Raw genomic sequence first — 24,593 nt, forward strand, 5'->3', positions numbered from 1 at the left:
TAGCAGGCAGCTTAAATACTGGGACTTGCACTGCTTTCCGAGGGAGAAATGTGTCAATTACCTCTTTCTGATGATATTACTCACAAAGCAAAAGAAACAGCGTGGCTGTGGTGGACAGAGTACGGACTTGGGAGTCAGAAGACCTAGGTGCTAATACTGCCTCTGCCACTTGACTGCTGTGTGACCGTGGGCAAGTCACTTCACTTCAGTGACTCAGTTATCGCAGCTCTAAAATGGGAATTGACTGTGAGGCCTGTATGGGAGAGGGATTATGTCCAACCTGATTAACTTGTATCTACCCCAGTGCCTGGCCCAGAGAAAGTGCTTAGCAAATACTGTTTAAAAAAAAAACAAAAAAAACCTCTACGTAATTAGGCTTATGATATTTTTCTGTCTGGGCTCAACTTCCAAAATGTGCACCGCAACTGTTTCCCATCTTCCCAGTTGTTGCCTGTGGTAGAGGTTTAAGTGTTCTTTGCAAAAAAAAAACCTTACTTCTTGCTTTCCCTGGTACAACTAAAGTCAGGCAAGTGAAAGACGGTCAAATTCTGATCTGGCTCTTGTATCAAGCCCCTATCTAGAAAGGGGTTGGGGAGACTTTGAATCCCTTTGAGAATTTGATGAGATACAAGAGTATAAGAGGGGGATTAAGCACTTTATCGCCTTCTTGCAAAAGTGATCTCATCAGCCCTGAGAATACCTTTCCAAACCATAAGAATTTCTCACTTTTTGGCCCGAGGTTCCTGGCAACTGGCCTTTCTGCAATGTGCCTTTGGACATTAGATACTCCCCCCCCTCCCCCAACCCCACAGCACTTACGAACATAGCTTTAAATTACATATTTTAAGTTATTTATATCAATGTCTGTCTCCCCCTCTAAACTGTAAGCTTGTGTCTGTTAATTCTGTTCTCTTCCATGCACTGAGTGCACATAGTAAGCACTCAGTAAACACGACTGATTGATGCTCTCCAAATTAAAGTGAATCCACATTTGTTTTTAGTACAAATTGTTAATGAAAATAAGCTTTATTACATCAAGTAATAAATACATACAAAGATGCAAATAACAGTTTTAGTCATTTATCCAGATTTTTGTTCATTTTGTGGCAAACTTACAACTGAAATCTACAGTCTTAGTATGAAAATTAATTTTCTGGGGTCTTGTTATGTTTAGTAGGTTGATCTGTCTTCGGTATTTATAACTCATGCATTTTAAATTGACTCCAAAGCACTAACAATCATGCAAATTCTTACGCCAACAAAACAAGGTTATTTTTAAGCAGGGTCTACGTTGTATGGCAAACTGGGACATACCAGACTACTGGGTAAAACGTGCTGTCAGCATTTACTTATTAAAAACAAAGTCCTAGAGCTGTTGTAACTTATGGTAAAAGGTGTAGAGAGCAACAATTTGAGTAACACAAAGATATTCAAAGAAAGAAACATAAAAGGCTTGGCAGGCTAGCAGAAAACAAACTATAGTTTGCAAAAAGGTAAGCATATCTTTCTACATGCAGTTTTTGTCTCAGAATGCTTTAAGAAAATCTGGGTTGTTTCTAACTACTTAAAACTAGGCCCTAATGAACTGCAAAAATCTTTCTTTCTCATATAATTAATTGTAGACTGTATTTCAGGTGGGGTGGGGGAGGTGGGGGGAAGAGAAGAAATAACCTAAAATGTTAAAACACTCCAAATAAAAGATCCATCTGAATGTTTCCAAAAGTCACCGGAGGAATAAGTATTATTTTTTCTTCATAAAGAGATGGAAAACCTTCAAAGTCAAATGGGAGGCTAGGATCTTGCATTCCGTTCCGTTTCTGCCAAGCATTCCCGAACTAATCCCCTAGCATGAATGATGCCTGGAAAAGAAAGGCAGACGTTAGGAATAAGCTAATTCACGTGACAGCCAGGAGAACTCATTCAGAAAGATATTATTTCAGGGATCTAGACTGTAAGGTCTTTGTGGGTAGGCCTGGTCCCTGCCCAGGCCTATCCACTCTGTTATACTGTATTCTCCCAAACACTTAGAATAGCGCTCTGCACACAGTAAGTGCTCAATAAATACCACTGACTGATTGATGGCAGGAGTTCATCTGGGTCTACCCCCTCCCCCCAGGCAAATAGGAACCATTCCAGGCCAGATGGCCAATGGTGAAATTAGAGAGGAGCAAGGGGTGTAGCTGGGATTTTTGAGGTTTTGAGATTTAGGTTTTTTTTCCCCTTTCAGAGGTTTTTTTGTTTTAAATCCCATTAAGCAGGCTAGCCGGGGAGGGGATGTGTTGAGTTGAATTCCCATCTTAACATGCTGAAGTCAATCAATCAATCAATCGTATTTATTGAGCGCTTACTGTGTGCAGAGCACTGTACTAAGCGCTTGGGAAGTACAAGTTGGCAACAACTGAAAAAGACAGTTGGGTTGCAAAGGGCCACATGCTGTTGTCCATCTCAACATTCCTGTCCCTGGCCCTCTACCCCTCCTTTCCCCGCCACAGCTGGTGGGACTCATTCCTATTTGGAAAGATCTCCAGGGATCTAGCTTCCTTGGGGACCTGTTCAGTGTTTAATCAACCCAGTTTTCTGGGAATTCTTCCACTCTCTAGTCAGATTCATTTTCCAATTCCCAGAAAACTGGTAAGCATTTTTCTTGTAATAACCATTTCTTCTGTCTTTTCCCCAAAAAGCCTACTTCCTGTTTCCCAACCTTTTGGTCATTTACATAGACTGCTTTTGGGTCCTCTCTATCTTCTCCACCTCTCTCATAAGGACCAAACCAAGCTTGATAGTCTAATATGGACCTAGCCAATCTCAAGCGGAGCCTAAACCTATCCTATTCCTGATAATACATCCCAGAATCTGGTTATTTTTTAATAGCAGCAATACGCTGACCACTTGTTCAATACAATCTCCAAGTTTTTTTTCCTCTCTAGCTAGTCTTTTCACCCTCTGGAATCTGATTTGGTTTTTACTCCTAAATGGGATACCCATTTCTTAAAAAAAAAAAAAAAAAACCAACCAAAAAACCCACTAAAAGACCGCCTTTTTGCATCTGATATTAGTTTTCTTTTCCCTATTGTTTGAAGGATGACATTTTCTTTTGTCCTTTTTTTGCCTTATATAATTGAAATGTTTTTCTGTGTCCTTTTTTTTTTTGCAAGTTGCATCTCCTTACTGTAGAGAAGAGCCTTGGGGAAGGCAGATTGGTTGAAAGTCTGCACCCTCCTCAGAAGATCCAGCTGAAATTAACACACAGGCTTGTGCTCCTCTGAAGTGCCACCTTTTAAATTAGAAACTTTCCTTTGAGGCGGCAGCCTATTTAGTTGACTCTTAAATCAGCCAGTCACGCCTTTGTATGAGTCACCTTTTTTCTTTAATAGAGTCCTGCTGCGAGAGAGCATATTTTATCTGGATTTCTCAACCAAAGGGCTCTGACCAGCCCAACAAAATGAATTTCTGGTAAAAAGTGTCCCTTGGTTCAGAAAGATTTCCCCAGACTTGAAATTTACAGAGGAGAAGAACTGTTTCAGACAAAAACAATGTCTGGGTCTAGAGTGAACCTGGGGAGTAACACTTCTGGAGTTGTTGAAGAGGTAATAAATTACCTCTTCGTATTACAAGACCAAGTGAACAATCCACACCCAGAGGTCAGTTTACCTGATTTGGCCCTATAATATGCTTTTGCAAGATAATGAAGTAAGCTGGGATGTTTCCTTTCCATTTGAAAGCCAAATCGTTCTTAGAGAATAAAATCCAATTTCTCAAATCACTGGGGGAACCTTTCTATGAAGTATTTTAGTAGCCCGAGTTAATCCACTTCTCCCCACTAAAAAATAAAAAGAAGCCCACTTCTTACCTCGTTTTAGCCTCTCCATGGCACTTTTACTCCCTGCGTAGGTGGGTCTGATCTCCTTCCCTAGTTCTTCAATTATTGCTAGAAGCTCTGCGTATTTGCTTTGGGGCACCTGGCTGCTCCCCGTCCCCTGAAATCAGAACGAGAAGGTCATTAAAACGTCATCGGTGAATGTAAAAGCCAGGGAACCGTTCGGGGCCACCCCAGGCCTCACGATAGATACCACTATTCTTCTTTCATCCATCACGACACTATTGTCCACAGAAGCCTAAGTGACGTGCAGGTACAACTGGAAGATGTATTAAAAGAAATAATTTAAAAAAACCTCCTGAGAGGCCCCTGAGGTTTGAGGTTTCTCAAAGATAAGTCAAACTGGTCTTAAGGGCGGAAAGATACGAGAGTGGGAGGACTGGATCTCCAGTCTTAGCTTGCGGTTGACTGTTCGGTAAGCTTGAGCAGGTCAGGGAACTTCTCTGTGTCTGTTTCCCAACCTTTAAAGTAGGAAGACTAACACTTCATGTGTCACCTGTCTGCTACTCTAGGAGGGCCCCCCACCCCTCCTCCAGCAAAGTCCTACTCACGACTCATTGCGGATGAGGTGGGTGCTTTCTGGGGCTCTGCCACCAGAAGTCAAGGTTCTCACCAAAGAAACACCTGGGATAACTCAAGTGCTGGAAAGACTCAGCAGAAATTCAGAAAATAGTTGGCTAACATGGGTGGCAGAGACCGCAGCAGCTACTGAGCTGGTCCATGATCCCATGGCACTGGGCTGCCATCACTTCAGCCATATGTGGGTTTTGCATATAAAATTCTTGCACGCCTACCCGTTGGGAACATGACTGTCAGAGACAGCACTGCGGGTGATGCCGCACAAACCACTAGCACTGTAATCAGCACCATCACCCAGGTTCTCATCCCCAAAGTCTTTGGGACTGAAGCTGCTCAGCTGTGATTTATGACTCAAGACTCCATCCCCATCACTCCAGGAGGAATAAGGCGATGTCAGTGAGTGCTTTAGCTACTCACATGAAAGGGTCCAGGTAATGACCATCTTATAGTATTAGGTACTGGGCTAAGGACAGTCAGGGTTAGGAAACTGTGTGGCCCAGTGGATAGAGCCCAGGCCTGAAAGCCAGAGGATCTGGGCTCTAATCCTGGCTCCTTCTGCTGTGTTACTCTGGTCAAGTCACAACTTCTCTGTGCCTCTGTTCGCTCCTCTGAACAATGTACAATACCTGTTCTCCCTCCTTCTTAGACTGTGAACCCCATGTGGGACCTGATTACCTTGTCTCTTAGTACAGTATTTGGTACTTAGTAAGAACTTGACAAATACCACAATTATTATTATTATTAGGACATGTATTTATACCTGTTCCCCTCCTTCTTAGACTGAGCCCCATGTGGGATAGGGACTGCGTCCAGCCTGATTATCTTGAATCTACCCCTGTACTTAGCACAGTCCGTGGCACATTGTAAAAACTTAAATACCACAAATATCATCAATTATTATTATTACTCTCCTCTCTCACATGATATCTCGATTGCTAAAATCCACGGGATAAATACGATTGATTGGCAAAGATGCAGGAAAAGGGCCTCTTTCAGACCAGCTTTGAGGCTATAAAATGCAACAGACCCTGTTTTATTCAGCCAATTTCACCTCAGAAGACACCTGAACTCATGACTAACTGATCAAGAAATAATTTCTAAGACTTGATGACGGCAGGTGGCAAAAGCACCCAAATGAGTGAAGCTAAGTTTCCTGAGAGAACTCACTTCCACCTCTTCCTTTCTGCACTCTTTCTCTTCCTCCTCCCAGGGCTTTACCAGAGCAGACACATTTATGAGCAGTGCCTTAGTCTTCTCCTTTTTCTCTCTCCGCTGCTTCCTCGTGGCCTCCCTGACTCTCCTCTGCTCCTTCGCCCTCTCCTTGACAATCTCCCTGGGCCTCACGGTGACTTCCCCGTCCTTCCTCTTCTCCTCCCTCTCATCCTCCTGGCTCTGCTTCTTGGCCTCCCCAGTCTTCTCCTGCTCCAGGCTTCTCTCCAGGCATTCTTTCTGGTTTCTCTGCTTTTTGAGCGGGACTCTCTCCTTGGTTCTAGCCAGAGTCTCCTCTTGGGGCAGAAAAGCTTGGCCAGGCAAGGCAAGATTATCCCAGTCCGTACAGGGCATCGTTAGGTCTGCTCCTTGAAATGAAAGACATCTCGGAATGGCTGGCTTCTCCGGCTGATCGGGTAACAATGGTCCATTCTTTGGAGTTGCGTTCTCCCCCTGTTGCCAAGCGGCATTTCCTGTTCCCATTCCGGGATCCAACTGTGGCTAAATGAACATGAGGTTGAAAAGCTTCTTGATCATGTTGCTCGCCGTTTAGTCACGAAATATTTGCACAGGTTGGGGCAATTAGGCTGACTCTAGACTCCCTCTACACTGTAAACTCGTTGGAAGCAGGGAATTCATTCAATCGTATTTATTGAGCGCTTACTGTGTGCAGAGCACTGTACTAAGCGCTTGGGAAGTACAAGTCGGCAACATATAGAGATGGTACCTACCCAACAACAGGCTCACAGTATAGAAGATGGGCTCACAGTCTAGAAGATGTGTCTACCATCTCCTTTATATTGTACTCCCCCAAGTGCTTAGTACAGTGCTCTGCGCACAGTACACGCTCAATATGATGATGATGATGACTCTCCTGTTCTTATACACCTCTTAGGGGGGAGATCTGCAGAACTCAGCTTGGTCTCTGGTCTCTCCACCCTTCTACCCAGTTGCCATGAAATGAGTCTAGAGGGTTACAAAACAGATACACATATCCCATTCGTGCACCCCTTAAACCCTCTTTCCCTAATAAAAATGGCTGAAAAACAAAAACTAAGGGGCCCCGGGTTCTAAAAGAAGGAGCCCCAGAGAAAGTACTCTGCACTGGTTCTTCCTGCTGGTACCAATCTTCCTGATCAAACCCAATTTTTTCCAAACTTCCTGCTCACAGCTTGAAACCAGAGTTGGATTTGGGGCATCTGGTCAGGGAACTCTGCTGAGAAGTGGAAAATGGCTTTTCTAGAGGCCTGGAATCCTGGTCTTGGGTTTGAAGCCATATTTCTCCTAAAGCTCCTTTTGACCTGTCTCACTTCTCTTCCTCCCATCCATGTCTATTGGACTGCTATACTCTTCTCAATCAATCCAACCTCTAGGCAGTACACTTGGGAACCCAGAAAACAAGGACTCCCCATGATATATATTACCTGAAATGCCTCTATTTCCTGTTTTTATGACGGACAATAGAAATGGACAATAGATTAAAAAAAAGGGAAATACCTGTATTACCTGTGTGTAGCCTAGAGACGGGGGACCATAGTCATTGATAAGTTGCCGGTATTGGGTGGATGAAGCCATGCTGGTTGAAGGAGAATGGACACTACCTGCTGTCATGAAAAGACAAGAGAATTATTAGTTGACATGAATTTTACACCTCTTGGACTATTGCCTCTTCATTGCCAGGGACCCCCAGGGAAGATTAGCACATCACTTTTGCTACCAACTCCTTTTTACATATTATATAACCTTGTTATATTAACTTATAATATTAAGTAATATTATATTATATTATTGTATTATATGATATATAATAATATATTTTATTATTAGATTATAATAACATTATAATATTAAGTTATATTGACGTTACAGCCCTCTAGGTTTGAAGTCACATCCCAATAGTAATTGTCACTGATAATCCTAACAGTAAACTTAAATCCCATAGGGTACACAGATCTCTTCATCCTAAGAATTCAAAGCACTTTCATATGTGCTATCATTAATTAAAAAGGATAGCTCTCCTGGAGCAGAAGTTCTGAAAAGACAGTGAAACATGGAGGAAAAAAAGGAGCGAACAGAGCTATAAGCTACAAACAACACACACACAAACCCCACGAGAGGCTTACACAATAAGGCCGGCATTGTTGGCCTGCACCCAAGAGTTAATTTCACCATCAATAGCATCTTCGTCCAGTAGGAAGGAAAACAGTTCATATGTACCACGTCCAGGAGGGCAGGGAGGGGTAAAGTTTATTCTCCCCGGTTTTCAGATGGAGAATCTGAAGGCTACAACAGTTAAGTCCCAAAGTCACCTGGTGACTTAGTGGCAGACCTGACTTTAGAGTCCAGGCTTTTTATCCGCCCCCCCCACCCCCACCCCCGCCACCCCTCTATGCTTTACTCACAACACGTCATCCTATGGAAGAGAAACATATCCTTCGATTGAAAGATGGCATGTTTTGCTGAGCGTGAGGTAGCTTACCCATTTGTTGTCCTCCTGCTGACTGGTCTTAAATCTGGGACCAATTTCCCTTTTATTGCCTGACCCATGGCACCTCAGACCCCAATCTCCTCCCTCCCGGGTGAGAACTTATCAACGAAACCAATGTGAACACAGATACTTCACACTCTACTCCCCCTCTAGACTGTAAACTTGTTGTGGGCAGGGAAGGTGTCTACTAACTCTCTTATAGTGAACTCTCCCAAGCGCTTAGTACAGTGCTCTGCACATAGTAAGTGCTCAATAAATACTATTTACCGATTGACTGATTGTTCCATGTTGGCCAGAAGCCCCTCTTTCCCAAGACTGAAGTGCTGGAAGAAGACTGTGGTTGAAGAACAACACAATGACTAAGTGAGAGGCAGCGTGTCCTGGGTCTTTGGGGTTAATGGATTTTTTTTTTCCTATGGCTACCATTAGAGCCACCATATCACTTTTATGGCAGAATCTTTTTAAAACTGGGTTGATGGTGATCTAGTCGAGGGCATCTCAGCAAATACAAATTTAACAAAAGCCATGAAAAACTATTTTTCCATTTTATTTGGTTGGGGGGGGGCGTGGTCACATTAACATTATTGAATAGCCACCCTTGAAAAGGCCTTCCCAGACTGAGCCCCTTCCTTCCTCTCCCCCTCGTCCCCCTCTCCATCCCCCCATCTTACCTCCTTCCCTTCCCCACAGCACCTGTATATATGTATATATGGTTGTACATATTTATTACTCTGTTTATTTATTTATTTATTTATTTTACTTGTACATTTCTATCCTATTTATTTTATTTTGTTGGTATGTTTGGTTCTGTTCTCTGTCTCCCCCTTTTAGACTGTGAGCCCACTGTTGGGTAGGGACTGTCTCTATGTGTTGCCAATTTGTACTTCCCAAGCGCTTAGTACAGTGCTCTGCACATAGTAAGCGCTCAATAAATACGATTGATTGATTGATTGATTGCACAAGACTACAGTCTCTCTTTTCTTAGTACCAGTCTGCCACAGATCAGAACGGCTGGAAAAAAATCATGTGCCTGTCCCCTGAAGCAAGAAAGCAAGAGAGATTCCAGCTCCTCTTCCTCTGGCATAGCTCCTCTCTGAAGTCATCCAATTAATCATTCAATCAATCAATCAATGGTTACTTTGTATCTACCCCAGCGCTTAGAACAGTGCTCGGCACATAGCAAGTGCTTAATACCATTATTATCATTATTATTATTAACATCACCCAGGAGAGGTAGCTTGGCCTAGTGGAAAGAGCACAGGCCCAGGAGATTCGGGTTCTAACTCCAGCTCAAACACTTGTCTGCTGTGACAACCTAGGAAAGTCATTTAACTTCTCCTTGCTTCAGTTTCCGCATCTGTAAAATGGTGATGAAATACTTGTTCCCTCTAGACTGCTCACCCCATTTGGGACGGGGACTGTCTCTCACCTGATTGCATCATATCTACCCCAGTGCTTAGCACTGGGTTTGGCACATGGGAAACAGAGGCCTTCTCTAAACCCTCCTCCCCTATTCTCCCACTCCCTTCTGTGTCGCCCTGACTCGCTCTCTTTATTCAACACCCCTCCCAGCCCGACAGCACTTACGTCCATATCTATCCTTAATTGGTTTATTTATGTTACTGTCTCCCCCTCTAGACTGTAAACTCGTTGTGGGCAGGGAATGTGTCTGTTTATTGTCATACCGTACCCTCCCCAGCGCTTAGTACAGTGCTCTGCACACAGTAAGCACTCAATGAAAACAACTGAAAGTTTATTATTATTATCACCCCACAACCAGCACATAAATACCACTGCTTGATTGATCTAGTTATCGCACATTTAATCTAATGTTAACACCTGGTAAGCACTTCATAGTTAATAATGATAGCATTTGTTAAGCGCTTACTATGTGCTAAGCACTGCTCTAAGCGCTGGGGGGGTACAAGGTAGTCAGACTGTCCCACGTGAGGCTCACACTCTTAATCCCCATTTTACAGATGAGGTCACTGAGGCCCAGAGAAGTGAATTGACTTGCCCAAAGTCACACAGTTGACATGGGAAGCAGCGTGGCTCAGTGGAAAGAGCACGGGCTTTGGCGTCAGAGATCATGGGTTCAAACCCCGACTCCGCCAATTGTCAGCTGTGTGACTTTGGGCAAGTCACTTCACTGGGCCTCAGTTACCACATCTGTAAAATGGGGATTAAGACTGTGAGCCCCCCGTGGGACAACCTGATCACCTTGTAACCTCCCCAGCGCTTAGAACAGTGCTTTGCACATAGTAAGTGCTTAATAAATGCCATTATTATCATTATTATTATTATTATTTGCACATAGTAAGCGCAAGCAGCGTGGCTCAGTGGAAAGAGCCCAGGCTTTGGAATCAGGGGTCATGGGTTCGAATCCTGGCTCTGCCAATTGCCAGCTGTGTTGACTTTGGGCAAGTCACTTCACTTCTCTGGGCCTCAGTTCCCTCATCTGGAAAACGGGAATGAAGACTGTGAGCCCCCCCCCCGCCGTGGGACAAGCTGATCTCCTTGTAACCTCCCCAGCACTTAGAACAGTGCTTTGCACATAGTAAGCATTTAATAAATGCCATTATTATTATTATTATTATTATTATTTGCACATAGTAAGTGCTTAATAAATGCCATCATTATTATTATTATTTAAATGGTGGAGCCGGGATTAGAACCCATGACCTCTGATTCCCAAGCCCATGCTTTTCTCACTGAGCCACGCTGCTTCTCTATGCCATTACTACAAATGCCATTACTCCTCCTCCTCCTGTGTCTGTGAGGAGCAGTTTGGCCTCCTCCAGGCGAGGCAAGCCCCCTCATCATCATCATCAATCGTATTTATTGAGCGCTTACTGTGTGCAGAGCACTGTACTAAGCGCTTGGGAAGTACAAGTTGACAACATATAGAGACAGTCCCTACCCAACAGTGGGCTCACAGTCTAAAAGGGGGAGAATTTCCCTCATTCCCCAACCGCACAGATCTTGTCCCAACTCCTGGCAACGTTGAGCCCTAAAGCAAGGAGGGCCTGGCCGGGGCCTGGGAGCTCAGAAACTGCATAAAAGGGCAACGGACTGCGGCTAACTAGAACCACCACGGGAATTTTCATCTGGCTCTGGACAGAGCAACTGAGGTGCCGCCCCTTTGCCCAGCTCAGGCTGCAAGCTGCAGACAGCTCAAAGATTGGAGAAGCAGCGTGGCTTAGTGGAAAGAGCATGGGCTTGGAAGACCGAGGTCATGGGTTCTAACCCCACCTCTGCCACTTGTCAGCTCTGTGACTTTGGACAAGTCACTTCACTTCTCTGTGCCTCAGTTACCTCATCTGTAAAATGGGGATGAAAACTGTGAGCCCCAAGTGGGACAACCTGATGACCTTGTATCTACCCCAGCATTTGGAACAGTGCTTGGCACATAGTAAGCGCTTAAATACCATTATTATTATTATGTGGCAGAGTCAAAGCAGCCAGGTCAGTTGACCACTGGATCCCCTCTGCCCCCTCCGTGGCATCTCACCTGCAAAGGTTTGAGGTTCAGGGCAACCCAACCATGCCCTGCTGACCTCCTGACTACCCCCCAAACCAAAACCCCAGCGCTTTCCCCTGCTTATCAATCAATCAATTGTATTTATTGAGCGCTTACTGTGTGCAGAGCACTGTACTAAGCGCTTGGGGAGTACAATTTGGCAACATATAGAGACAGTCCCTACCCAACAGTGGGCTCACAGTCTAGAAGTGGGCTCACAGTCTAGAAGGCTTATCCACTGCCTTCAACCTGAAGCCCCGTGGCCAAGCTGGCTGACAGAAGCAGCGTGGCCTAGCAGAAACAGCACGGGCCCAGGGGTCAGAAAACCTGGGTTCTAATAATAATAATGTTGGCATTTGTTAAGTGCTTACTATGTGCAGAGCACTGTTCTAAGCAATGGGGGGGGATACAAGGTGATCAAGTTGTCCCACGTAGGGCTCACAGTCTCAATCCTCATTTTACAGATGAGGTAACTGAGGCTCAGAGAATAATAATAATAATTGGCATTTATTAAGCACTTACTATGTGCAAAGCACTGTTCTAAGCGCTGGGGGGCTACAGGGTGATCAGGTTGTCCCACGTGGGGCTCACAGTCTTAATCCCCATTTTACAGATGAGGTAACTGAGGCTCAGAGAAGTTAAGTGACTTGCCCAAGATCACACAGCAGACATGTGGCGGATCCGGGATTCAAACCCATGACCTCTGACTCCAAAGCCCGGGCTCTTTCCACTGAGCCACGCTGCTTCTCGAAGTTAAGTGACTTGCCCAAGGTCACACAGCAGACATGCGGCGGATCTGGGATTCGAACCCATGACCTCTGACTCCAAAGCCCGTGCTCTTTCCACTGAGCCACGCTGCTTCTAATCCCTGCTCTGCCGTACGTCTGCTGTATGATCTTGGGCAAATCGCTTTGCTTCTCTGTGCCTCAGTTACCTCATCTGTAAAATGAGGATTAAGTCTTTGAGCCCCACATGGGACATGGACCTGATGGTCTTTCACCTACCCCAGCCCTTTGTACATTGCCTAGCACACAGTAAGCGCTTAACAAATACCATTTTTTAAAAAAAAGCTAAGCAAAGCCGAGCACACCGCTCGGAATTTATTTTTGACTGGATCGATGGAATCCTGTCACTGGAGCAGCCGTGGAATTTTATCGTCTACTTTACCCAGAGCATATGCAAGCCTGTAATGGAGACACGAGGGGCCATTAGCAAGTGAAGGATGTCCTGCAGAATTACAAACAGCGGTAACCATGGAGAATTTACCTATTCCTCTGCAGCCTGCATCACGCGCACACACATCCCAAATGGAAAGGGAGATAATATTCTCCACTCTGGCTGTCACCTGCAGGGAGCAGGATGGTAACACACAGACAACACAAGTGCACACACACATTCGCACAACAGACTTTCTTTCTTCAGGGCCTGGGCTTAGCCCAGCTGCGGAGGTTTGTGCCAATGCAGCCCTCCCACACTGCCAGCGCTGGACAAACTGGACCGCCCGCTCTCCAAAGAGGAAAGAAGGACGGAAAGAGAGGAAACGGGTCCATTCATTTTTTACTGAATAACTGAGACTCTATAACCCTTGTGAGTTAATTGCTGGTAGTTTCTACGACAGTTCTACTTACTCCCATTTCCAGATTCAAGCAAGGCATTGGAGGCTGCATCCTGCCATTCCAGGGGTGTCTGTGGTATCATACAAAAGCTCCTTTGAGGAGTGATTGATTGTCCCGTCACCTTCCATTCGTTCTTTCAGGCAATCGTATTTATTGAGCACAAAGCACTGCACTAAGCACTTGGGAGAGTACATCATAGCAATTAACAGACACGTTCCCGCCTCAGAGGTGGCAGAGGCCAGACTTTGGCAGAGCAACACGGAGAGCTTGCTGATGCCCAGATCCAGCCGGATGAGTGTGGCAAGGACCCCGTTCTCGACTGTGAGCCTGTTGTTCGGTAGGGACCGTCTCTATATGTTACCGACTTGTACTTCCCAAGCACTCAGTACAGTGCTCTGCACACAGTAAGCGCTCAATAAATACGATTGAATGAATGATGGACGGACGAACACACACACACACACTCTCTCTCTCTCTCTCTGAAAACCCTGCCATCGGTTCATTCTATTCTCTCTATCCCCACTCTATTCCTTCCAGGTCCTAACCAATCAATCAGTGGTATTTACTGGAGACTCACTGTGAACCCAGCACTGTACTAAGCACTGGGGAGAATACAACAGAATGAGTAGACACACTAAACCTATCATCAAGGAGCCTTCAATCTAGCAAAGGAGGCAGGCATTAAGATCCTCACGAGAAGGGTAAACAACTCCTCAACAGCCTGGGTTCTCCTTTCAGTTCTTTCCCTCTCCCAAGTCTATTCTGGTGCTGAACTCTGGGCTGTGAGTGGCTTTCCCCAGTGGAGTACAACTGTTACGTTATTTTCATGGTATTTGTTAAGTGCTTATTATGTGCCAGGCACTGTACTAAGCACCGAGGTAGGTACAAGCTAATCAGATTGGACACAGTCCATGTTCCACATGGGGCTCGCATTCTTAATCCCCATTTTACAGGTGAGGTAATTGAGGCCCGGAGAAGTGAGATGACTGGCCCAAGATCACACAGCAGACAAGTAGCGGAGCCGGGATTAGAACCCAGGTGCTTCTGACCCCCCCAGCCCATGCTCTAGCCACAAGGCCACACTGCTTCTGTAAAATGCTCTGCACACAGTAAGCGCTCAATAAATACGATTGAATGAATGAACCCTTCCCCGCTGGTGTGGGACCGGAGAGTTGTTGAGTTTGGGCTGCCTGGGGAATTGTCCAAGGGGCCAGATAAAGGTGCACTACTGTATTTTCATGAACAAATCATCAGTGGTCAAAGAATGTGTCTCCTAATTCTCTTATCATACTCTCCCAAGTTCTTAACACAGGGCTCTGCACATAGTAAATGCTCATTAAATACCAATCAATCAATCAATCGTATTTATTGAGTGCTTACTGTGTGCAGAGCATTGTACTAAGCGTTTGGGAAGTACAAGATGGCAACATATAGACAGTCCCTACCCAACAGTGGGCTCACAGTCTAAAAGACTGATTGAATGATTGAATACCACTGATTGAATGGGACTTATTGAGCACTGTAAATGTAGAAAACTGTACGCAGCAGTGGGAGACACAATCTCTGCCCTCAAAGATTTTACAGTCAAGTTAGGGGAGTTGACAAAACAATGACACATGGGGGAAGCAAGAGAATATAAGGATACGTACATAAATGCTATAGGGGTGTGAGTGGAGTAACTATCAAACTGCTTGGGAGGGTGACGATGAAAGCAAGTGCTTAGGGTATACCCAGAATGAGGCCTTCCAAAACTAAACCCCCTTTTTCCTCTATTCCTCCCCATCCCCCCCCACCTTACCTCCTTCCCCTCCCCACAGCACCTGTATATATATTTGTATAGATTTATCACCATGTATTTTACTTGTACATATTCACTATTCTCTCTTTTGTTAATGATGTGCATATAGTTTTAATTCTATTTGTTCTAATGATTTTGACACCTGTCTACATGTTTTGTTTGGTTGTCTGTCTCCCCCTTCTAGACTGAGAGCCCGCTGTTGGGTAGGGACCGTCTCTACATGTTGCCGACTTGTACTTCCCAAGCGCTTAGTACAGTGCTCTACACACAGTAAGCGCTCAATAAATATGATTGAATGAATGAATGAATGAAATACAGTGGGGGAGATGAGTTTTTTTGTTTTGGCTTGTTTTTTTTTAAATTTTTTTGGAAAGCACTTCATGCCGAAAACTGTACTAAGCACTTGGGTAGATACAAGCAAACCAGGTTGGAGACAGTCCATGTCCCACATTGGGCTCACAGTCCATTATACAGATGAGGTAATTGAGGCAGAAAGAAGTTACGTGACTTGCCTAAAGTCACAGATCCACCAGATAATAATAATTCTGGTATTTGTAAAGCACTTACTGTGTGCCAGACACTGTAATAGGCGCTGCGGTGGATACAAGCAAATAGTGTTGGATGCAGTCCCTGTCCCACGTGAGGCTCACAGTCTCAATGCCCATTGTTCAGATGAAGAAAGTGAGGCACGGAGAAGTGGCAGACAATTGGCTGAGCCGTGATTACAACCCACAACCTTCTGACTCTCAGGCCGATGCTCTATCCATTAGGCCATGCTGCTTCACCAGATCTTCCCAGATTCACCATGTGGCTGGCAGAAACTGCAGAATCACTCAGACTCAGCCCTCAGCTATAAATCAATCATTCAATAGTATTTATTGAGCACTTATTGTATGCAGAACACAGTACTAGCGCTTGGGAGGATCCAAGACAACAGAGTTATAACAGAGCCAGAGATCCATCCCCAGTTCCCCAGACTTCAGCCTCCCCAGCAGAATTTTTCCCAAGTTCTAAATTTTCCAATCAACCAATCAATCAATAAATGGTATTTATTGAACACTTACTATGTGCAGAGCACTGTACTAAGTGCTTGGGAGCATACAATACAGCAGAGGTAGCAGACATGCTCCAGGGGAGACAGACATTAATATAAGTAATTTATAATAGATCATTTAAAGATATGTACCTAAGTGCCATGGGGCTAATATCAAATGCCCCAAGGTCATAGGTCATAGGTCACAGGTCCAAGTGCAGGTTTGGGCCACTGGCTGGACCTAGCAGCCCGGAAAAAGAAACAAACCAAGAGCCTCCAGGGACCTGGCCAAACTAATTCTTTTCTATGGTATTTGTTATTATAATAATGGTCATTAATAAGTATTAATCACTAATGTTAATATTATTGATAATCATTATCATAAGTGCTTAACAAGTACCACTGTTGTTATGTGCCAAGCACTGTTACAAACACTGGGATAGATGCAAGGTAATCAGGTTGGACATAGGCCAAGTCCCACATGGGGCTCACACTCTTAATCCCCATTTTACAGATGAGGTAATTGAGGCATGGACAAGTCAGTGATTTGCCCTTGGTTACCAGCAGACAAGGGGCAGAGCCGGGATTAGAACCCAGGTCCTTCTGATTCCCAGACTCTTTCCACTAGGCCACGCTGCTCCTTGATTCTCTCTCTCCAAAAAACCCAACAAGGAATGAAAACATTTCCTTTGTACTTGAGATGGAGGCAGCAGGTCCTCCCAAAATGTTAGATGGTGAAAAAACATCCTCTTGGGTCCGGCTCAGTTGAGTAGATAATGAATGAATTATTAAACGGAATCTAATTTGGGCTTCTAACGCTTAGGAACGGCTACCCGTCTCTGTGACCACGCAGGAGGGAGAGAGGTGAGACAAGCCGGCAAAACAGTTTGACAGCTAGGACAGGGCCCCAGGTGGTCGGGGACTGGGGTAAGAAAACATCTCCAGGCTGGCAGGATCCCTGGGGTTCCTGAAGCAGAGGCTGGGGCTGTGGTCATAAGACACCTGAGCAGCCGACGCAGCTTCACTGGCAGAAGAACTTCTCTGCTGTCGGCAACTCCATTCGGAGCCCATCGGCAACCCGGACGTAAAGTGAGGGCCAGAAGTGCGGCAGACAGGTGCAGGAGGGTTTAAAAAGAAGTAAGATTGTGAACTGAAGTTTGCTATGCCCAAGATCCTCTACTGCAGGGAAAATTCGACGTTTCTCCCCACTCCTTCCACACCACCTATAAAGCCCACCTTCTTCGGCAAGCCTGGCGGGGCAGGGCAATCTGGATCATTACTGGGCACTGTTTCCTCCATTTCCAGCATCGGGGCAGAGGGTGAACAGAGAGCAAGGAGGGAGGAGGACAGCAATGGTGACCAAAGCCTCCCACTCTCCCTCTTTCCCAGCTCTCAGTCCTGGGGCAAAGACTATTATTTGGTCTCAGACTTTGAACCCTTTCCTTCTTTCCTGCAGGTACAACTCGTGATTCTGCCCGTGCCCTCCGGTCTCCAGAGTGGATTTCAGAATGATTGAAACAGTGTAGCCCAGGGGATGGGGCAGAAGCCTGGGTGACAAAGCTAAGTCACTTAACTTCTCTGTCTCAGTTTCCTCATCTGTTAAGTAGGGAATCAATACCTGGTCTACCACCTCCTAAGACCATGAGCCCAGTGAAGGGGAGGTGCAGTGTCTGACCTGATGACCTTGTATCTACCCTACTGCCTGGCACATAGCAACTGTCCCAGGAGCCGGGGGGACCACTCCCCTCCCTAAAATCTTGAGGGGTCTAGAACCCCAAAAGGCAGATCTGCCCCCAAGGTGGTGGGAAGCGAGGACAGAACACCATCCTGAAAGTCAAATACCACAATTATTATTATTGGGCCCAACTCAGACAGGAAAAGGTGGACAAGTGTGGAGTCCTCTAGACTGTAAACTCAGTGTGAGCAGGGAATGTGTCTACCAACTCTGTAATGTTGTACTAATCGTGGTACTTGTTAAACACTTAGTATGTGCTGGGCACTGTACTAAGCACTGGGGTAGAGACCAGATGATCAGGTTGGACACAGTCCCTGTAGGGCTCACAGTCTTAATCCATCATTTTGCAGATGAGGTAACTGAGGCAGAGAGAAGTAACTTGACCTACAAGCGGCAGAGCCTCAAGTACTTCTGACCCCCGGCCCGTGCTCTATCCAGTAGACCACGCTGCTTCTTTCGTACTCTCCCAAGCGCTTAGTACAGCACTCTGCACACAGTAAGGGCTTAATAAGTATGATTGACTGATTCGAGTTTAGGGGCAACAAACCTGGGAAGTTAGGAGGCTTAAGCACTGTGGAGTTGCAATGATATTCTGCGGTCTGTGGAAATTGGTATCCACACCTGATGGAATAAACGGGCTTGCCTCAAGTTTGTTGTTCACCTGATGTAGATTAGCATTCCCTCTCTTGGAGGATCACTGTGAATCCTAAAGCCGATGGCAAGCAGAGCTTCCAGACCCTACTGCCGTCTCGAGTTCTCCAAGGGTTCAAGCTCAAGCTGAAGTCCGCCAAAAGTTGCAGGGGGGGGAAAAGAGGGAAAATTAAAACTGGGCTGTAAGCAGCAACAAATCAACTGCAGATTTCCCAGCCACGCTTTCTGGAAAACATCAGACAATGCGCACTGTGCAAGGCAGACACAGAATTCCCTGGGAGGGCTGCAGTGAACCAAAAGGGTTGGCAAAGAAAAGGCATTTCAGGGCAGAAGAGGAGAGCTCTGGTTCCTTCCCTCCTACCTTCCTGAACTGTCCCGGGGGCAGGGGGGGTGGGGGAGACTGCTCCTCTCCCTCAAATCTTGAGGGGTCTAGAACCCCAAATGGCAGGTCTGCCCCCAAGGTGGTGGGAAGCGAGGACAAAACACCATCCTGAATGTCAAGCTCAGGCTGTGAAGGGAGGAAGGGGGCAGAGCTGCAGTCACGTCACTGGGAATGCGAGATGTGCAAGGCGAGGACGGCTTTGTCTAACTCTCTTGGCCTTAGGCCATGGGCTGGCATTCCCACTAGCGGGAGGAAGGGCTGCTGTGTGAGGGATAATGACAGGAGAGGGAGAGAGGAAAGAGAAAGGGAGAGAGAGTCCATCTTGGATGCAGATGGCAGGGAAGAACAGATTTCCACAAAAGGGACCCCGGGGAAGGAGGAGATAGTGGACGCCCCGAAAATGCCAGCGACTTTTGGCCATGGCAACCTGAATGCCGCAAACACACTGTTCCTGGAAAACCACCCTGAAAGGCCAGGAAGACGTTAGGGAAACGTTTCGGAACATGAGATGTTGCCTCTGCAGTTTGGCACCAAAAAACACTGAACTGGCCCGAGAACCCAGCGCCCCTCCCCGGGGCCTGATTTGTTCTGCTGGGGTCTTCACCCAAAGGCCTTGCCCTCTCCCGGCACCCCCCCCAACCCCTGACCTATGATCTCCTAATTCAGGGAAAAATGAGAGAGCAAGAGGTGGATGAGCTGCAATAGAGAGACCACCAATCTTGTGGGGGTCTCTAGAGTGATTTTGGGCCCCAAAGATTTGAGAGGTGGCAGGACTTTAGAGATGAGAACACTTGACGGAGGGGGGGAAGCTGTTGCTTTTTGGTCTGTTCCTGGGGGAAAGACTTTGGTAGCCCCTTAAAAGAGAGGCAAACAAAACCCAGGCAGGCTAGGCTGCTGCTGGGTTTACCCCTGGGTCTCACCTGCAACCAGCAAAATCCCAACGGCAAAGTCCCTTGCTCTCTGCCCTGTCCTTTCTCGGGTTCCTCGGACTGATGCACTTCTGGAGCCTTCTTCCCCCCGTCCCCCGCCAACCCCCTGCTCCTCAGAAAGGTCCCAACTTCATCAGGCCGCGGCCATCCCGGCCTCTTCGCTCTCCTTTAACCTGAGAACAATAAAATGAGCCATTTTTCTCAACCCCAGGAGCTGGCACAATTCTTCCATCCACCTCACGTTCAATGGGGGAGGATCTTTAAGGAATCCAGCTGGGGTTCACATCAGTCTTTCGGCCGATGCACCGGGCAGTCGCCTTTCTGGAAGATGTTTTTAGTTTGCTCTCTAGAGGTGCTCGGTGAAGTCGTTGAGGTAGAAAAAGTGGACTGTACAGAGCATTTCCCCAGACACTCAGGCCCTCGCCCAAATCATTACTACCCGGTAGTGCTGAAAGGCCCCACCCTGAAAGGACTTGCAATCAGGCAGTTCATTCATTCATTCATTCAATCGTATTTATTGAGCGCTTACTGTGTGCAGAGCACTGTACTATCAATCAATCAATTGTATTTACTGAGCGCTTACTGTGTGCAGAGCACTGTACTAAGCACTTGGGAAGTACAAGTCGGCAACACACAGAGACAGTCCCTACCCAACAGCGGGCTCACAGTCTAGAAGGGGGACACAGAGAACAAAACCAAACATACTAACAAAATAAAATAAATAGAATAGATATGTACAAGATAAATAAAGTAATAAATATGTACAAACATATATACCTATACATCATCCATGATGATGATGGTATTTGGTAAGTGCTTACTATGTGCCAACCACTGTTCTAAGCGCCGGGGGAGATACAAGGCCATCAGGTTGTCCCACTGTGAGCCCCACAAGGGACAACCTGCTTACCCTGTATTTACCCTAGCGCTTAAAACAGTGCTTGGCACATAGTCAACGCTTAATCAATCAATCAATCAATCGTATTTTTGAGCGCTTAATGTGTGCAGAGCACTGTACTAAGCACTTGGGAAGTACAAGTTGGCAACATAACTGCTTAACAAATCCATAATTATCATTATCCCATGCGCGGCTCACAGTCATCACCCCCATTTTCCAGATAAGCGCTTGGGAAGTACAAGTCGGCAACGTATAGAGACGGTCCCTACCCAACAACGGGCTCACAGTCTAGAAGGGGGAGACAGACAACAAAACAAAACATGTGGACAGGTGTCCAGTCATCAGAATAAATAGAAGTAAAGCGAGATGCACATCATTAACAAAATAAATAGAATAGTAAATATGTACAAGTAAAATAGAGTAATAAATCTGTACAAACATATATATAGGGGTTGCAGGGAGGGGAACGCTTTGGGCACGTTACTCCCCTCCAAACACACACCTACACAGGCAAGAAAATACTGCAACAACTTTCGGGATCTGCTTGCATATGTCCTCTCAAACCATATACACAACACAACACACACACACACACACAAACCACTCCCCAAACCTTTAAGCGCCCCCACTGCGGCCCAGCCCTCGGGTCAAGAGTCTGTCTTCTCCCCTGGCATCACCTCCACCTGGTTGGCAGGGAAGCCCAAGGGTACGGAAGCGTAAACCCTACTGCCAAGACCCCCTCGCCCGGCTTTTAGTCATTCAAATCCTGGCTCCGCCACTTGTCAGCTGTGTGATTTAGGGCAAGTCACTTAAATTCTCTGGGCCTCAGTTACCTCATCTGTAAAATGGGGATAAAGACTGTGAGTCCCACGTGGGACAACCTCCCCAGCGCTTAGAACAGTGCTTTGCACATAGTAAGCGCTTAATAAATGGCATCGTTATTATTATTATTGCCCACCATCCCACCTTCCCTGCCCCTCAGGGGCCCTTGCCCATTCTCGCCCGCAGTGCTCTGCACACAGTAAGCGTTCAATAAATACTTCCCCTCGTCCCCCTCTCCGTCCCCCCATCTTACCTCCTTCCCTTCCCCACAGCACCTGTATATATGTATATGTTTGTACATATTTATTACTCTATTTATTTTACTTGTACATATCTATTCTATTTTATTTTGTTAGTATGTTTGGTTTTGTTCTCTGTCTCCCCCTTTTAGACTGTGAGCCCACTGTTGGGTAGGGACTGTCTCCATATGTTGCCAATTTGTACTTCCCAAGCGCTTAGTACAGTGCTCTGCACATAGTAAGCGCTCAATAAATACGATTGATGATGATTGATGATGATAAATACGATTGAATACAGTAAGCGCTCAATAAATCCGATTGAATGAACTCAGTGTTCATTCAATCGGATTTATTGAGCGCTTACTGTGTGCAGAGCACTGCACTAAGCGCTTGGGAAGTACAAGTCGGCAACAGATAGGGATGGTCCCTGCCCAACAACGGGCTCACAGTCTAGAAGGGGAAGACAGACAACGAAACAGGTAGACGGGTGTCAAAACCGTCAGAATAAATAGAATTTTAACTATATGCACATCATTAACAGCGAGGCTCGGTGGAAAGAGCCCGGGCTTGGGAGCCAGAGGTCTTGGGTTCTAATCCTGGCTCTGCCACTTGTCAGCAGTGAGACTTTGGGCCAGTCACTTAACTTCTCTGTGCCTCAGTTCCCTCATCTGGAAAATGGGGATGAAGACTGTGAGCCCCAGGTGGGACAATCTGATCACCTTGTATCCTCCCCAGCGCTTAGAACAGTGCTTGGCACATAATAAGCGCTTAAGAAATACCAACATTATTATTATTATTCTCTGGGCTTCAGTTCCCTCATCTGGAAAATGGGGATGACGACTTGTGAGCCCCACGTGGGACAACCTGCTGACCTTGTATCCCCCCCAGCGCTTAGAACAGTGCTTGGCACATAATAAGCGCTTAAGAAATACCAACATTATTATTATTATTCTCTGGGCTTCAGTTCCCTCATCTGGAAAATGGGAATGACGGCTTGTGAGCCCCACGTGGGACAACCTGCTGACCTTGTATCCCCCCCCCCAGCGCTTAGAACAGTGCTCGGCACATAGTAAGCGCTTAACAAAGACTGTCATTTAAAAAAATAAATAGAGTATTATTAACAAAATAAATAGAGTAGGAAACTCGCGCTCACGCAGCCCCCCACCACTTGTCCAGCCTCCGGGGATGGGCACCACTCTGGGCAGGCCCGCGGCCACTTTTTCCACCCTTTCTGCGTCTTGTGCCACACACCTTCTGTATCATCCTTACTTGCTCCCTTTATTAGAGAAGCAGCGTGGCTCAGTGGAAAGAGCCCGGGCTTGGGAGTCAGAGGCCACTGGGTTCGAATCCCGGCTCCACCACTTGTCAGCTGTGCGACCTTGGGCAAGCCACTTCACTTCTCTGTGCCCCAGTTCCCTCATCTGGAAAATGGGGATTAAGACTGTGAGCCCCACATGGGACAACCTGATAATAATAATGATGGTATTCGTTAAGTGCTTACTATGTGCAAGGCACTGTTCTAAGCGCTGGGGAGGTTAGAAGCTGATCAGGTTGTCCCACAGGGGGCTCACAGTTTTAATCCCCATTTTACAGATGAGGGAACTGAGGCACAGAGAAGTAAAGTTTTATTGTCTGTCTCCCCCTTCTAGACTGTGAGCCCGTTGTTGGTTAGGGACCGTCTATATGTTACCAACCTGTACTTAGTTCATTCATTCATTCAGTCGGATTTATTGAGCGCTTATTTACTAAGCACTCAAGTGCTTAGTCCGGTGCTCTGCACACAGGAAGTGCTCAATAAATACGATTGAATCAACGAATAAATGAAGTGACTTGCCCCAAGTCACACAGCTGATAGTTGGAGGAGCCGGGATTTGAACCCATGACCTCTGACTCTAAAGCCCATGCTCTTTCATTCATTCACTGAATCGTATTTATTGAGCGCTTACTGTGTGCAGAGCACTGTACTAAGCGCTTGGGAAGTACAAGTTGGCAATATATAGAGACGGTCCCTAACCAACAACGGGCTCACAGTCTAGACGGCTCACAGTCTAGAGGGCTCACAGTCTAGACGGGAGAGACAGACAACAAAACATGTGGACAGGTGTCAAGTCGTCAGAACAAATAGAATTAAAGCTAAATGCACATCATTAACGACCCCCTCCAGCGCTTAGAACAGTGCTTTGCATATAGTAAGCGCTTCACAAATGCCATCATTATTATTTCTAAAATAAATCGTCATCATCATCATCATCAATCGTATTTATTGAGCGCTTACTATGTGCACAGCACTGTACTAAGCGCTTGGGAAGTACAAATTGGCAACATATAGAGACAGTCCCTACCCAACAGTGGGCTCACAGTCTAAAAGGGGGAGACAGAGAACAAAACCAAACATACTAACAAAATAAAATAGAATAGATATGTACAAGTAAAATAGAGTAATAAATATGTACAAACATAAATACATATATACAGGTGGAATAGTAAATATGTGCAAGTAAAATAGAGTAATAAACCTGTACAAACATATATACAGGTGCTTTGGGGAGGGGAAGGAGGTAGGCCGGAGGGGATTGGGGAGGAGGAGAGGAAAAAGGGGGCTCAGTCTGGGAAGGCCTCTTGGAGGAGGTGAGCTCTCAGTAGGGTTTTGAAGGGAGGAAGAGAGCTAGCTTGGCGGATGTGCGGGGGCTCAGTCTGGGAAGGCCTCTTGGAGGAGGTGAGCTCTCACTAGGGTTTTGAAGGGAGGAAGAGAACTAGCTTGGCGGATGTGTGGGGGCTCAGTCTGGGAAGGCCTCTGGGAGGAGGTGAGCTCTCAGT

At 46.1% G+C, this 24,593-nt stretch overlaps 1 protein-coding gene across 3 annotated transcripts in view; it reads right to left on the reverse strand.

Moving 5' to 3' along the window:
* Nucleotides 1-1,007: 1,007 nt before the first annotated feature.
* CDK2AP1 (cyclin dependent kinase 2 associated protein 1) overlaps nucleotides 1,008-24,593 on the reverse strand; it is a 30,687-nt gene continuing 7,101 nt past the window's right edge. The window contains exons 2-4 of one of the 3 annotated variants that reach the window (XM_038763086.1): nucleotides 7,163-7,266; nucleotides 3,851-3,977; nucleotides 1,008-1,859 (exon numbers count right to left, since the gene is read on the reverse strand). In XM_038763086.1, coding sequence (XP_038619014.1) covers nucleotides 1,792-1,859; nucleotides 3,851-3,977; nucleotides 7,163-7,266 — 299 coding nt within the window. In that variant the 3' untranslated portion in view covers nucleotides 1,008-1,791. Of the gene's footprint in view, nucleotides 1,860-3,850; nucleotides 3,978-5,623; nucleotides 6,095-7,162; nucleotides 7,270-24,593 lie in introns of those variants that run through there. The other 2 variants (XM_038763087.1, XM_038763085.1) reach the window with 2 other exon arrangements.

This window comes from Tachyglossus aculeatus, chromosome 21 (genome assembly GCF_015852505.1).
Source record: "Tachyglossus aculeatus isolate mTacAcu1 chromosome 21, mTacAcu1.pri, whole genome shotgun sequence".
Taxonomy (NCBI): domain Eukaryota; kingdom Metazoa; phylum Chordata; class Mammalia; order Monotremata; family Tachyglossidae; genus Tachyglossus; species Tachyglossus aculeatus.